Source organism: Ursus maritimus, unplaced genomic scaffold (assembly GCF_017311325.1).
Source record: "Ursus maritimus isolate PB19 unplaced genomic scaffold, ASM1731132v1 scaffold_17, whole genome shotgun sequence".
Classification (NCBI taxonomy): Eukaryota; Metazoa; Chordata; class Mammalia; order Carnivora; family Ursidae; genus Ursus; species Ursus maritimus.
This window is the reverse complement of record NW_024424119.1, coordinates 12,364,029-12,379,084: the sequence shown is the minus strand read 5'-3', so window position 1 is coordinate 12,379,084 and position 15,056 is coordinate 12,364,029. Positions and strand designations below refer to the sequence as shown.

Genomic DNA, 15,056 nt, shown 5'->3' with positions numbered 1-15,056 from the left:
GGGGGGGGGGCGCCCGGGGGCGCCCCTCTCCTCCACCCCAGGGCCTTCGATAAGAAAGGGGGTTAGGAGCTCCGCTGGGAGAAGCAATGCGCTCCTAGCTCCCAGAGAGGCAAAGGGGCCACGAGAGACCCCTGGAGCCGTGTTTCCCAGGCCGCCTGCCTCCCGGCTTGGCTCCTCTCAGCCTGCAGCCCGCAGGGTGCGCGAGGTGCGAGGTGCGAGGACACTTGCCTTTCGTTGGGGGGACAGATACTCTTCTGATTGCTAGTGGGAGCGTGAACTGTGACAACCCTATGGAGAACGACTTAGCCGGATCTATCGAAATTACAAATGTCGTACACTTAGATCACGCATATCGACTTCTAGTCATTCACCACTTTTACTTCCGGACGCGGGAAATGCCTTACCCGCAGGGTCGCTGTGTAATTGCAGCTTTCTTTGTAATAGTAACTGACTGGGAACAACTTAAATGTCAACTAGGAGGAGACCGATTAAAGCAACAGGAAGCTCTTTCTGTATGAAAAGAGAAAGTTCCCTATGATGTATTGTTAAGGGAAAACCAAATAGGGCAGCATGACATACATGGTATGTTGTCATTTATGTTAAAAAGGAAGATGGGATACGTTTGTACCAACCGGAAAAACCCACCTCTGAATGTATAAACAAACTAATAACACTAAGTAACTGGAGGCGTGAGGTAGAACTGGGAGGTGGGGTGAGAAAGCTGTATAGCTTTTTGTAATTTTTTGAAATTTTAAACATTTTTTTTTTAGAAACGAAGGAGTGTGAGGTGAGAAAGTGGAACTAAGAAGCCTAGAAAGTTATCCGTATAGTCTGAACTGCTACAACAAAAATCCATAGACTGAGAGGCTTAGAAACGAGAGGAATTTCTTTCCTATAGTTTTAGAGGCCAGGAGGTCCAAGATCAAGGCACGGGCAGGTTCAGGGCCTCACCATTCTATCCTCAGTCTTCCTTCTGTGTCCTCACTGGCCAAAGGGGCAAGGGAGCTTTCTTGGGGACTCTTTTATAAGAACCCTGATCCTTGGGTGCCTGGGTGGCTCAGTAGGTTAAGCATCGGCCTTTGGCTCAGGATGTGAACCCCGGGTGTCCTGGGATCAAGCCCTGCATAAGGCTCCCTGCTCTGCAGGGAGTCTGCTTCTCCCTCTCCCTTTGCCCCCCCCCCCACTAGTTTTCTCTCTCTCTCAAATAAATACAATCTAAAAAAAAAAAAACAAAAAAAAACCCTCCACCCTAATCACCTCCGAAAGGCCCTACTTCTCAATACCATCACACTGGGGGTAGGATTTCAACATACGAGTTTTAGGAGGACACAAACAATTAATCCATAGCGCCATTATTTACAGCTTTCCAATAAGGAAGAGGTTGGGGCTCTGCAAAGAAATGGCAGCCAGAGGAGGCTGTGTGGGTCAAAATGAGATTTTTTAGAGCTAGGAGACATTCAGCATGTTTTCAGGCTGTTGGGAATGATCCAGACACTTAGACTGTATCCTGCCTTTTGCTATAGGAGTGAACCTTTCAAATATCTCCATTAAAACTTTGTCTGCTTGTGTATTTTTTTTAAAAGATTTTTTTTAAAGATTTGAGAGAGAGCGAAAGAGGGAGAGAGCACACAAGTGGGGCAAAGGACAGAGGGAGAAGCAGACTCCCCGCTGAGTGGGGAGCCCGATGGATGATGGGGGACTCCATGCGGGGGCTCCACATGGGGGCTTCATTCGGGGGCTTGGTCCTGGGACTAGAGCGGAAGGCAGCCGCTCAACCAACTGAGCCACCCAGGTGCCCCTGCTTGTCTGTTTCTTTTCCCATTAGATAGGAAGTTCCCTGAAAAAGAGGCCCGTCCTTTCCCATCTCTGTATCTGCTGCGCCTAGCATGGCTCCGACATAAAGTAGGTGCTCAGCACGTGTTTGTTGAGTGGTGTCATTGGAGACCCTCCCCATGGCTGTCCACCATCTGAATCAATCCATTCATTACACCTCGGCCCCCAGTTCAGACTTCCATTTCCTCCTTGTAGTGAGGTCACCGTCGGTTCACATGTTCAGGGAAACACTCCCCAAACCAGCACAACTTAAAGCAGATGGAGAGGAGAAAGGAAGGCATTGCCAGCAGAGGGAATGACATGAAAAACTTAGAGGGACCTGGCTATTGCCCATGATGACGATGCGGGGTAGGGATGAGGAGGATTACTCACCTCCATGGAAAGTCTGTCGCACACCCAGAACTGTCTAACTTTTTCACTTGTTTATTTATTTATCCCTGGCAAGAACTCTAGAAGAAAGGTATTACCACCATTTAACAGATGGGGAAATTAAGACACAGAGAGGGCAAGTAAGTTGTCCAAGGTCACACAGCTATGAAGGAATGAAACTGCATAGGACAAAAAGATTGCCCTAATATAATGACTTGATTTGATTAAAACAAACAAAAAACCAGGTTTATTCTTTTACCTTTCCTGTCATTCCTGTTTCTTCCTGCCCACCACCAAATATTTCATAAATATATGCCAGAGCTTATTTGCCACAACTCTGCAAAAACATCCCTTAGTCCCTGACCCAAGGGGTGAGAAATCCATTGTAATTCTTGCTCCTGGATATAGTTACAGAAATAATGCCAAAGAGTTTGTCTAACTTCATTTCTTTGATTTCACTTCCTTTCCCAAACACAGTGGGGCATGCTTAAAATTAGTTTCTTCCTACAAGTAGAAATTGCCCTTGAAATTTAGTTTTTTGTGTCTAAAATGATCTTTTTTTTCTGCTTCCTCAACCTGGGCCAAATAGGAGACAGCTGAAGTGCACAAACTCATTTCCTCCCTTACCACTTCTCTTCCTTTCTGTCTTTATGCCTCCCGTTGGAAAATATCCCTTTTCCCAAACACACTTGAAAAACTCATTCACCACTGAGTTAGGCGAAATTTTGCCTTTACTGATCACTCTTGGAGGTTACTTTAACTTAATGCTATTGAATATAAGAAAGTGTTCTGTTTGCTCAGGTTTCTTCGGGTCAAGAGACTACCTTCAGGCCCTGTGATCGGCTGAATTGTTTCCCCACTCCCCTTTCTTAAGGTGAAATCCTAACCCCAGTACTTCAGAATGTGACTAGTTTGAGACAGGGTCTTTAATGAGGTAATTCAGTTACAATGAGATCTTTAAGATGGGCCCGAATTTAATCTGACTGGAGAAGAGATTAGGATGCAGACACCCATGGAGGAAAGACCGTTGAAGACACAGAGAGAAGGGCACCTACAAGCCAGGGAGCGAGGCTTAGAAGAACCCAATCCTGCCAACACCTTGGTTCTCGGAGTTCTAGCTCCAGAACTGTAAGAAAAGAAATTTCTGCCGTTTAGCCACCTAGTCTGTGGTATTCATTACGGCAGCTCTGGAAGATTAATACAGGCCCCCAACTTAAAGCTCACCTTTTTCACCATGTCACTCGGCCTCCAGAGCTGTACGGCCAACAGCCTGTTGGATGTTCCCACCTGTGTATCCCACAGACACTTCACACCCGGTGTGTCCAAAGCAGAAGTCTCGTCACTCTCTGTATGCCTGCCCTTTGAAAGCTCACCATCTCAGCGACGACACCCCTGTGACAAGCCAGAAATCTAGGTACCATTCCTGATTCAGCTGTTCCTCCGTTCCCACTTCTAGTAGTTATAAAGTTCTGCGCATTCTACCCCTGGAATCTCTTCATTTCTTAACTTTTTGTTTGCATTGAAATGTCAAAACCAAAGAAAACTGGAAAGAATGTAGTGAAAATTAACCATTTTTTAAAAAGATTTATTTATTTTAGGGAGAAAGAGAACGCACGCATGTGTGCACTGGGGGAGGGGCAAAGGGAGAGGGAGAGAGAGAATCCAAGCAGATGCCCACTCCTGCCCCCACCCCCACTCCAACCCCGCTGAGTAAGGAGCCTGACTCAGGGCTCGATCCCAGGACCCTGAGATCACGACCTAAGCCGAAATCAAGAGTCGGATGGTTTAACTGACTGAGCCACCCAGGTGCACCCCCATTTAATAATTTTTATATTTGCTTCCACTTCCCCCATATATACTTTCCTGTGTATATATACTATATATATATAATAGTATATATTATATTTGTATATATAAACTTTTCCTGAGCCATGTGAAAATAAATTACAAACGCCATGGTATTTCATCTCTGAATACTTGAGAATGCACTCCAAAGAATAAGGCTCTTCTGCCTCATAGCCTCGATATCACTACTGTACCTAAAACCTAACATTGTTGAAGTAATATATTCTAATATACAATCCACATTTAAATTTTACCAGTTGTTTTCTTTTTTTTTTAAAGATTTTATTTATTTATTTGACAGAGATAGAGACAGCCAGCGAGAGAGAGAACACAAGCAGGGGGAGTGGGAGAGGAAGAAGCAGGCTCCCAGCGGAGGAGCCTGATGTGGGGCTCGATCCCATAACGCCGGGATCACGCCCTGAGCCGAAGGCAGACGCCCAACCGCTGTGCCACCCAGGCGCCCCTACCAGTTGTTTTCAAATATCCTTTCCTTTCCCTTCCTTTTCCCTTCCCCATTCCACCATTCTCACACACAAATACACACACACACACAGACACACAGATTGTGTGTCTGTGTGTGTGTGTGTATATATATACGATACCAATACCTCGAATGCAAATCTAACGCCACAAGATTCTATATTTTTTCTACACTTACATATCCCACAGCGAAAATCCTGGTTCCTAAGCCATCAATGTATTTATTTGCTCTATATCTTACAATATATACAAAATAGTTTCAGAATTATGAGACTGATACAACTATCATTAGCAAACTTACTAAGTAAAATTTAAGATCTTCTTGCACTTCTTTTGGTCCTTAGAATATATCCCCCACCAGGAATACACAGACTACTGTATTCAAAAGTTTCTTGAAATTTCTTATCTGATTATATTTCAATTTGATAGTCAATTTGTTTCTGTGCATATTAAATTTAGTGATTTAAAAAAATCCTTTTGTTTTTTAAAATATTTACAAGATTTACATAGAAGTTAAACCTTTATAAAAGGAATATTTAGAGTACTAATGTCAGCAAGATGGCCAAGTAAGACATCCTTTGCTTAAGGGTGCTTGGGTGGCTCAGTTGGTTAAGTGTCTGCATTCGGCTCAAGACTGGGCTCCCTGCTCAGCGGGGAGTCTGCTGCTCCCTCTGCCTCTGCCCCTCCCCCTACTTGTGCTCTCTCTCTCTCTCTCTCTCTCTCAAATAAAATCTTTAAAAAACCCACGACATCCCTTGCTCATATCTCTATCTCCATCAACAATAATTTGGCATCCAACCAGGAACAAAAGTGCCTTTGTGGGCGCCTTGAGATCCAGGTAGGTTGTGAAACCCTGATGCAGGCCTAGGAGAGCTGTTTTGAGAAGGCAGGCCTGCACCCGGGCTGCTGGCTCACCCGCGGTGGTCATGGCCACAGATGCAGAAACAGCTCTGTAACCCTGATGACTTGGCTACAGCCCCATTTGGCTTTGGTTCTGTCAGCAGCACCGTATGCTTAAGGACTTGGGAGGAGTTACACCTACTGGTGCATTGGGTAACAGGCATAGGGACCTCAGTCCTGGCTGCAGACCCTGAAGTGGCCTATGAACTGGCTCTAAGACGCTCGGCTGGGATCCAGAAGCCCCTGGAAGTAAGCCTGTCAAACTTGGTCAAACGGCAGATTTTGAAACAGCCCTGGAACTGGACTCCAGCCCATCCCAGCGGCAACCTGTGAACAGTCCTGCTGGCACGAGGACTGGCAGGAGATCTTCCTGTCTGTGACCCGGAGATCCTGAAAGGGCCCTATTCTTGGCTCTGGCCCCTCTAGCCATGGTCAGAGAGCCAGCCAGCCCACCCAGAGACCTGGCAGGAGCCAGGTCAATCCATGCCTGCACTGCCGGGGACGTCCTGTTGTCACTGCTGTTCCCTCTATCTTATTGCCACTTGGTAAAGGTAATCGATTTAATTAGGTAATCAATTGACAAATACATCTCTATTATTCCCTTTCTTTTTTTTTTTTTTTAAAGATTTTATTTATTTATTTGACAGAGATAGACACAGCCAGCGAGAGAGGGAACACAAGCAGGGGGAGTGGGAGAGGAAGAAGCAGGCTCATAGCGGAGGAGCCTGATGTGGGGCTCGATCCCATAACGCCGGGATCACGCCCTGAGCCGAAGGCAGACGCTTAACCGCTGTGCCACCCAGGCGCCCCTATTATTCCCTTTCTTATTGAAAAAAAGAAGTAACTTTTCTCACTCAAAAATATCTGGGAAACCAGGCTATGTATTTTCTAAGAGCTATTCCTCATTCTTCTTTTTTTTATGCAACATACCATGTTTTCTTAATTCTAAGACTCACATTCCTTTCTATTTCAGCATTTCAACATCAAAACCAGGCTTAAATCAGTGTCAAGTGAATTTACCAGCCACAAGGCAGAGAGGTAAGTCGTGACCATTCTCTCCTGGGCAGTTTCCTATTCATTTGCTTCTTAATGCAACTGAAATACTTGAAAGAGCAGTGTCATGAAGTTCAATTTTGCATACTTTGGATTGCCATTTGTTGTTGACCATATGCTTAAAGTTATTGTGATGCAGTATTGAAACAAAAAGTCGCCATTTATGCAAAAGATTACCTGTCACACACCAGACAGTGCAATTAAATGTAGTAGACACATCCAAGCCCCTTGGGGGCGATGACAGATTTCAGGGCAAAGGTTAGTGTGAGCCATTTATGCATCAGGAAGTACACAGGCGCTAGACATTTATCAGTTAAAAGCTTTCAGTTGACTTGCAAGAGAAGCTTTTATAATTTCAGTTTTACTAATGAAGAAGAAAAAAGACCAAATAGAAAAGAGAGTTGGAATCCCAGCTGTTGTTTCTATTCCTCAAAAGTTTTCAGGTGATTCTAAAACTGACAAGACTACATCCACAGGATGCCTGCTTTCAACGCTGCTAGGTGACATTGTACTGGAAGGTCTTGGCAGAGCAATTAGGAATGAATGAAGGAAGGAAGGATGGAATGAATAGCATTCAAACTGAAAAGAAAGAAGTAAAACTATTTCTATTCACAGATGACAAGATCATAAATAGAGAAAAGAAAGAAATAAACTATCTCCATTCACAGATGGCATGATCATAAATAGAAGATCCCAAAGACTCCACAAGAAAACTAATAAATAAATTCAGCAGTTTTAGGAAATAAGATGAACACCTGAAAATCAGTTGTGTTTCTCCACACCAACACTGAACACTCTGAAAAGGAAATTAAGAAAACAATCCCAAAGAATAAAATACCTCGGAATCAAATGAATCCAGGAGTAGAAGACTTGCAAGCCAAAAACTACAAACATCGCCGAAATAAATCAAAGAAGACCTAAATAAGTGGAAAGACATTCTGTGTTCATGAATTGATGGCTCAATGTTGTAAAGATGATAGAGCTGATCTATCCATTAAATGTAATCCCTCTCAAAATTCCAAGGGGGCACATTTTGTATAAACGGACGTAAAATCCGTATGGAATTCAAGGGATCCCAAAAAGCTAAGACAATCTTGAAAAAGAGCGAAATCAAGGACTCATACTTCCTGATTTCTGAAACTTACCACAAAGCTACAAATCAAAACAGCATGGTACTAGCATAAGGATAGACATATAGGCCAATGGAATAGAACTGAGAGTCCAGACTCATAGACTCCTACATCTATGGCCAACTGATTTTCAACAAGGGTGCCAAAATCATTCAGTGAGGGAAAGAATAGTCTCATTAACGAATGGTGGTGGGACAGCTGGATATCTACATGCAAAAGAATAAAGTTGGATTGACTATCTCACATTATATTAACAAATTAACTCAAAATGGATCAATGACCTAAATATAAGAACTCAAGTTGTACAGTTCTTGAAAGAAAATATAGGACACCTGGGTGGCTCAGTGGGTAAAGTGTCTGCCTTTGGCTTAGGTCATGATCCCAGGGTCCTGGGATTGAGTCCCCCCGCCCCCAATCAGGCTCCCTGCTCAGCAGGAAGTCTGCTTCTCCCCCTCTCTCTGTCCCTCCTCCCTACTCGTGCATGTACTCTCTTTCCCTCTGAGATAAATAACATTAAAAAAAAAGAAAATGTAGCAGTAAATCATCATTACTTTGGACTTGGCAATGAATTTGTCTCAGATAGAACACCAAAAGCATGATCATAAAGAAAAAAAATAAATTGGACTTCATCAAAATTAAAGTTATTGTACATCAAAAGACATTATCGAGAAAGTGGAAAGAGACACCTACAGAACGGGAGAAAATATTTGCACATCATATATCTAATGAAGCTGTAATATTCAGAATATGCAAAGAACTCTTGCAACTCAACAAGACGTGCTAATTCAAAATGAGTAAGCAGCCCTTGTACACTACTGATGAGATTATAAAATGGTGCAACTGTTATGGAAAATGGTACAGAGTTTCCTCAAAAAATTTAAAATAGAACTGCTATGTGATCCAGCAATCCTGCTTCTGGGTATTCATCCAAAAGAACAGAAAGCAGGGGCTTAAACAGGTACATGCACATCTATGTTCACAGCAGCATTGTTCACGCACTGGTGGTTCAGTGGTAGAACTCTCACCTGCCACAGCAGCATTATTCACGATAGCTAAGCGGTCGAAGTAACGCAAGTATTCATCAGCAGATGAATAAACAAAACGTGGTATATAGATACAATGGAGCATCCTTCAGCTTTAAAAGAAGGAAGGCTTATACATGCCGCGACATGGATGAGTTTGGAAGACATGTCCAGTGAAATAAGCCAATCACAAAAAGACGAGTATTATGTGATTCCATTTCTTTAAATTTGACCACCTGAGATACTTCACATAAACAAAGGAGAATGGTGGTTACCAAGGGTGGGTGGGAAGGGGGAGGAGGTGTTGAATGGGTATAGAATTCCCCTTGACAAGATGAGAAAGTTCTGAGGATCTGTTTCACAACAATGTCATTCTATATATATATCTATATATATTTTTAAAGGTTTATTTATTTATATACCCCAAAGAATTAAAGACAGGTACCCAAATGTACCAGCGCTGCTCACAAGTTTAAAGTTAGAAATGGCCCAAATGTCCATCAACGGATGAATGAATGGATAAACAAATTATAGGCTATACATATAATGGAATATCATTCAATCATAAAAAGAGATGAAGTATTAATAAATGCTATGATGTGGATGAACTTCAAAAACAGGAGAAGCCAGACATGAAGGTCACATATTTTAGAATTCCATTTACAGATGTAAATCCATAGAGACGGAACTCAGACTGTGGTTGCCATTGGCTGCTGGAAAAGGGGAACGGGGAGCAACTGTTGAATGGGGACGGGGTTTCCTTTTGGAACTAGATAGAGGTGGTGGACGCACAACATTGTCAATGTACTAAATGCCAATGAATTGTTTACTTAAAAATGATTAATTTTGTTATATGAATTTTACCTCATTGCAAAAAAATTCCACAGGTTTTAAATGTGACATTTCACCAGCATTCTATACATTAATCGATCAAACAGGATTTAGTAAACTATTTCAATTTTGCATGTGCAACGGGCCAAATTCAAATTTTTGTGATACTTAAGTGGAAGATAGGATGTAATCATCTTGGAAAGTAACTTATTGTTTACCTGAAATGCAGGAGTTTTTATTTCTTGGGGGAAAAAAACGGAGTAAATAATAGACAATAAATGTTCCTTCCTTCAGGATACTGATTGAATGTGGGCTTCAGAGTTAGACCACCTGGATTCCCATTCTTGTCTTTCCAGGAATGTTCTGGAGGACTATCAAATGCACTGTATCTTTTTCATGTCTTGTGTACTATTCAAGATTTACTATAATACATTCACTTATTCTCCCTCTACTGGCTGGTTCCATACTACCACACTGCAATAGACTAATACCTATCAGAGCAGAGGCTATCATAATTTAACGAATATTTACTGAGCACCTATTTTTTATGTGCCATGCACTTTTGCTGTGTCCTAAGTATTCCATAGTGAAGTTCAGACAGGATCCCTGGCCTAATTTATCATTTAGTAGAGGGCATAGACCATAAACAAACCATTTATGTACCATTAGGTCTGAGAAAGAAAAACCGTGCTCTACCAGAAATAAAAGGTGGGATACTATTTTAGGTAACCTGGCCAGGAAAGGTTTTTCTTGGGAGGGACATCTAATCTGAATAACCTGCATGATATTAACAAATGACGATAAGTGAATTTGTTGGAAGTTTGAGGTCAGGGACAGGAGATTGGAAAGTATTTAACTGCAATGGTGCATTTCCAGCAAGAGTGATATAATTTTGCGTTGTAAAAAGATGCAGAGGCAAAACAGAACCCAGGGAGACCATTTAGGACGCACCGATGGTGGCCTGGACTTAGGGCAATTGTGGTTATTGGCCTGCGCGAAAGGGAAGGTGTTATTCTGCGACAGAACGACGATGATGGCAGAGCTGTTGGAGGACAGGCAGAGAAACAAATCACGGCTTTCAGGGCGTCCTGCTGTGAACAGCCGGAACCAGAGCAGGGCAAGCTTCTGAACTAAAAATCTTCAGACGGTGTCTAAGGTACAGGAGAGGCCAAGAGAGCTGAACTCCGGTCCTGCCCTTCTTCCATGGTACCAGCAAAGGCGGAGTGTCCAGGATCGAGCGGGGACTCTACCCTCGCTCAGGACAGTGCGGGATAGACCCACCTCCGGAGACACTAACCTTCAGAAACAAACTCACCGCAGTACTCACACCCAGCAGAGCCGACCTCCCTAACCGAATTCACCCCGCCTCCAGAAGTACCGCCTACCTGCGATCACTTCCGCTATCCCAGAGGCCCGCTTATCTCGCGAGAATTAGAAGTGCCTATGAGACGTGGGCTAAGCGGAAGTCGGGCCTCTTTTTCGTGGCGCCTCGGAGGCGGTAGGCTGCTTCAGGATGAAGGTAGGAAGTGGTGGAGGCTACGAAATGGGCCGGGGGAAGGTGGATCGAGCCCCAGAACGCTGCATTGCCACAGTTCTGGCTCCCCAGAGCCCTCGATCTAGGTGGAGAAGGGTCTGAGGCGGGAGAAAGCCTGCCGCTCTTGGGTCCAGGGGTCCTTGGGAGAGCGGATGGCGAGCGATTACGGCTGGAGCCGCGCCGGGCGGGGAGCGCCATGGTGGCGTCCTCACACCCGGCCCGGCAGATGCGGCCCTCCTGCCTCGCTGGCGGCCCGTGGGTCGGGCTTTGACAGGCTGAAAGGCTGCGGAGGACCCTTCGCCCCCGGAGTCATTCCTTGAGGCAAAATCAGCCCGATTTTTAGTGCGGTGCTTGTGCGTTATTACGCGCACACATGCTTCAGCTAACAAAACCGACATGTTAAGGTATCTGCTCCTTGTCTGGGGATTGCATAAAAGGCTTTCTGGTGGTTCTGCCGTTTTTTAAAACTCTCTCCCCCCCCACCCCCCCTTTAATCCTTAGCTGAACATCTCCTTCCCAGCTACTGGCTGCCAGAAACTCATTGAAGTGGACGATGAACGCAAACTTCGTACGTTTTATGAGAAGCGTATGGCCACAGAAGTTGCTGCCGATGCTCTGGGTGAAGAATGGAAGGTACTGAATTGAACTGTTCAGCTATTTGAGATGGTCAGCGCTGTTGGAAATTGGTGTATATAGCGGGGTTCAGACTCCAGGTTCTGTCTTCTGACCTTGGATTGCTTCCACTTGTCTCTTCGAAGTAGAGCTATCACCTTGCGGGGTTCTATGTATATCGAAGGGCAAAACAGACCTCAGGTTTTTAAAGAAGTGCTCACAAGGGTTGTTTCTGGTTGGTTGCTTGTTTGCATTTTGGTTTCTTAACATCTTTACCTCACTGGAACTGTTACATGTAGTAAAACCTAAGTAGAACTTGATTGAAGGGAATTTGCTAATTGATCTTGCCAGATTGAAGATCTAGGCCAAACTTAGTAACCAGAGAAAACTGTAAGTTTCAAATTGGTTTTAGCACACTTCCTAGGATTTAAGGACCATAATCCTTTATTTTACAAGGTGTCTTTGTATTCTACAGGGTTATGTGGTTCGAATCAGTGGTGGCAATGACAAACAAGGCTTCCCCATGAAGCAGGGTGTCTTGACCCATGGCCGTGTCCGCCTGCTGCTGAGTAAGGGGCATTCCTGCTATAGGCCGAGGAGGACTGGAGAGAGAAAACGCAAATCCGTACGGGGTTGCATTGTGGATGCCAATCTCAGTGTTCTCAACTTGGTCATTGTAAAAAAAGGTAAGGTTTACTTACGTTCTTGAGTTTGGTTTCTGTTGACATCAATTTAAAAGCTGATTACCCAAATGCTTTTTCATTTGCAGTATCCACAGTTTGACCAGTGGACTTGTTTCTTTACCAATGCATAAACAGTAATTAACAGTTATTGTTTATAAGAAAGTTGTGGAATTAAAAAGGTCTGATCACTTTCCTCTTTTAGGGGAGAAGGATATTCCTGGACTCACTGATACTACTGTGCCTCGTCGCCTGGGGCCCAAAAGAGCCAGCAGAATCCGCAAGCTTTTCAATCTCTCTAAAGAAGATGATGTCCGCCAGTATGTTGTGAGAAAGCCCCTAAACAAAGAAGGTAGGGAAGATTATGCAACTTGGGGTTTGCTTAATTTCATTTGTCTGTAGCATCTTGTATATTAGAGAGTCCATGTATTATGTATTGACTGGTTTAAGTATCTTAGGAAAAGACTGGGAAGAGGGTCAGGATAGGCACTTGTTACTAATCCTTGTGTCTGATGCTTCTAGCTAGAGTATTACAATTTTACTTGAAATTTTACCTGAGTTATACTGATATATATTTATCTGAAGATAACTTATCAGACCTAAAGGTCATTACTTTTGGGTAGGAGTCGGGAAAATGATAGAAAATTCTATGATTGAACACGCTCACTTCCTATCCACTTTTGCTTTCTTTACATATTAGAGATTCTGTTTTTACAGAAGTAATGCTTTCATCAGCTGAAGTTGCTGTAACTCCTTGCCCTTATTTTCTTAATCTGAGATGTGGATAGCAATAGTAGGAGTTGTGGCCATTAGAAGAAAAATACTTTATTCAAAATCTTAGGAACAGGTGTTTGGGGTTTTGGAGTTTTAATATTTTGAGGTGGTATATAGTAGATAACATGGTTAGGGAACATAACCCATCACTGGTGACGCAGCAGTGCTCTGTAACGTGACTGTCTCTAGTAAAGTGTAGGGAAATTTATTTTCATTATGTGGAATAAAGAGCATGTCAGTTCAGGTCGGGTTTTCCTGACAATTGTGAAAAGATTTGGTTGGGTTTTGGCATCGGGGACTTAAAAACCTACACCTGGCATATAGCGAGTGCTCATGGGTCACTCCAAATACCTGAACCACCTATGTGTGAGGTATTAAAGTGTTGGGGATATAGTATAAAAGGACAAGTTATTCTCCTGCAGTTTACACTTAAGAAGTGGCAGTTGCCCATTATCAACACCACTGGCAATACCAGTGTAGTGTGTTCTAGTTAACAGGTGTTTATAGCATGGTTCTTACAGCTTTATAATTAAGGTTAATTAAGGTGTTCGACTTCAGCAAAACCTGAACAATTAGTTTTAGAATTTTTGCCTGAGCTATTTGTCACTCCCACTAGGTGTCTACAAACTCAAATGATTGCATCTAAAGAGACTATTGCTCCAGAGCAGATCTGTACTACATAGGAGTTGGGACTTAAAGAGCACACAGGCTAAGTGAAGGTACTCTGTGGACTGTGTGCTGCACATTCTAATGTTAATGGTTTCGTTCCCCAGATTGGCAGGATCTGCTTTGGCAAATACTAGATTCAAGCATAAGGGATTCCGGAGTGTGGTTAGGGTGGTGGTGCAGATAGAGCTTTACTTAGTTTTCATAGATAAGAAGTTACACATACACAGTTAATACAGTTTTAAAATAATGCACCTGTGTCTTAGAGTACAAAAATATATAATACCCTACGAAGACAATCTAATGGTGGAAGGGAAATCAAAGTTGAGTAGAAAAAAGCGTGGGGTATGACTTCCCTCAAGCGGAGTAGCCTAAATTTACAGTCTTGAAGTTGACATCCCAACTAGAGATGTAGTTTAATGAGCTGTTTTAGGATTAAATGTGCTAATCAGGAAAACACTGGCACCTAGTAGACAAAGTTAATCTGTTCACTTTTCAAAAGGACTTTCCAGTTGCTATTTTAACCCATCTTGGCTTTTTGTTGGCAGAGTAGTTATTAAGTTATACAGTAGTGTAGATTTCACCTAAAAGGTCTCATACAGGTAAGTTTTCCTACGTAGTCCTGTTAGTAATGTTTTAAAAATGTAGATATGGATCCTAATGAACACGGGTATTCTTAAGAAGTGATTGAATCATCTGAATTTTCAGGTAAGAAACCTAGAACCAAAGCACCCAAGATTCAGCGTCTTGTTACTCCGCGTGTCCTCCAACACAAACGTCGGCGTATTGCTTTGAAGAAACAGCGCACTAAGAAAAATAAGGAAGAGGCTGCAGAATATGCTAAACTTTTGGCCAAGAGAATGAAGGTAAGTCAGGAAGACTGGGGGAGGAAAAGTCAGGCCCGACTTTGGATTTTTAAGCCAGACAAGCTATAACTGCTTTTTTGTTTTGTTCAGGAGGCCAAAGAAAAACGCCAGGAACAGATTGCCAAGAGACGGAGGCTGTCCTCTCTGAGAGCTTCTACCTCTAAGTCTGAGTCCAGTCAAAAATGAGATTTTCTAAGAGTGACAAATAAATAAGATCAGACATCAAATCACCTTTATTGACTTTTCATTGATGACAAAACATAGATAACTGGAGAGAAAATGGAGATCGATAAGGGAGTATCGTATATAGCAGTCTGATGGTGGATAAAGTGTGTAGGAGATACTTGAAAGTGATATCTTTCGAGGTTAGAGGCTGAGACCATACTTTAACAGTGGGTGAGATGGCCAGAACAGGGTTTCTTTTGGGATGGGTGCGTGGCTCAGGAAAGGGATTCTGAGCA

General features: G+C 43.1%; 1 protein-coding gene across 1 annotated transcript in view; it reads left to right on the top strand.

Annotated features, from left to right (window-relative positions):
• The window catches only part of RPS6 (ribosomal protein S6), a 15,720-nt gene extending 898 nt beyond the window's left edge, over positions 1-14,822 (top strand). Inside the window, exons 2-8 of the mRNA XM_008689807.2 lie at positions 8,569-8,575; positions 10,932-10,982; positions 11,499-11,630; positions 12,085-12,295; positions 12,495-12,641; positions 14,438-14,595; positions 14,686-14,822. Coding sequence (XP_008688029.2) covers positions 8,573-8,575; positions 10,932-10,982; positions 11,499-11,630; positions 12,085-12,295; positions 12,495-12,641; positions 14,438-14,595; positions 14,686-14,781 — 798 coding nt within the window. The 5' untranslated portion in view covers positions 8,569-8,572 and the 3' untranslated portion in view covers positions 14,782-14,822. The remainder of the gene's footprint in view (positions 1-8,568; positions 8,576-10,931; positions 10,983-11,498; positions 11,631-12,084; positions 12,296-12,494; positions 12,642-14,437; positions 14,596-14,685) is intronic.
• The last annotated feature ends 234 nt before the right edge of the window (positions 14,823-15,056 follow it).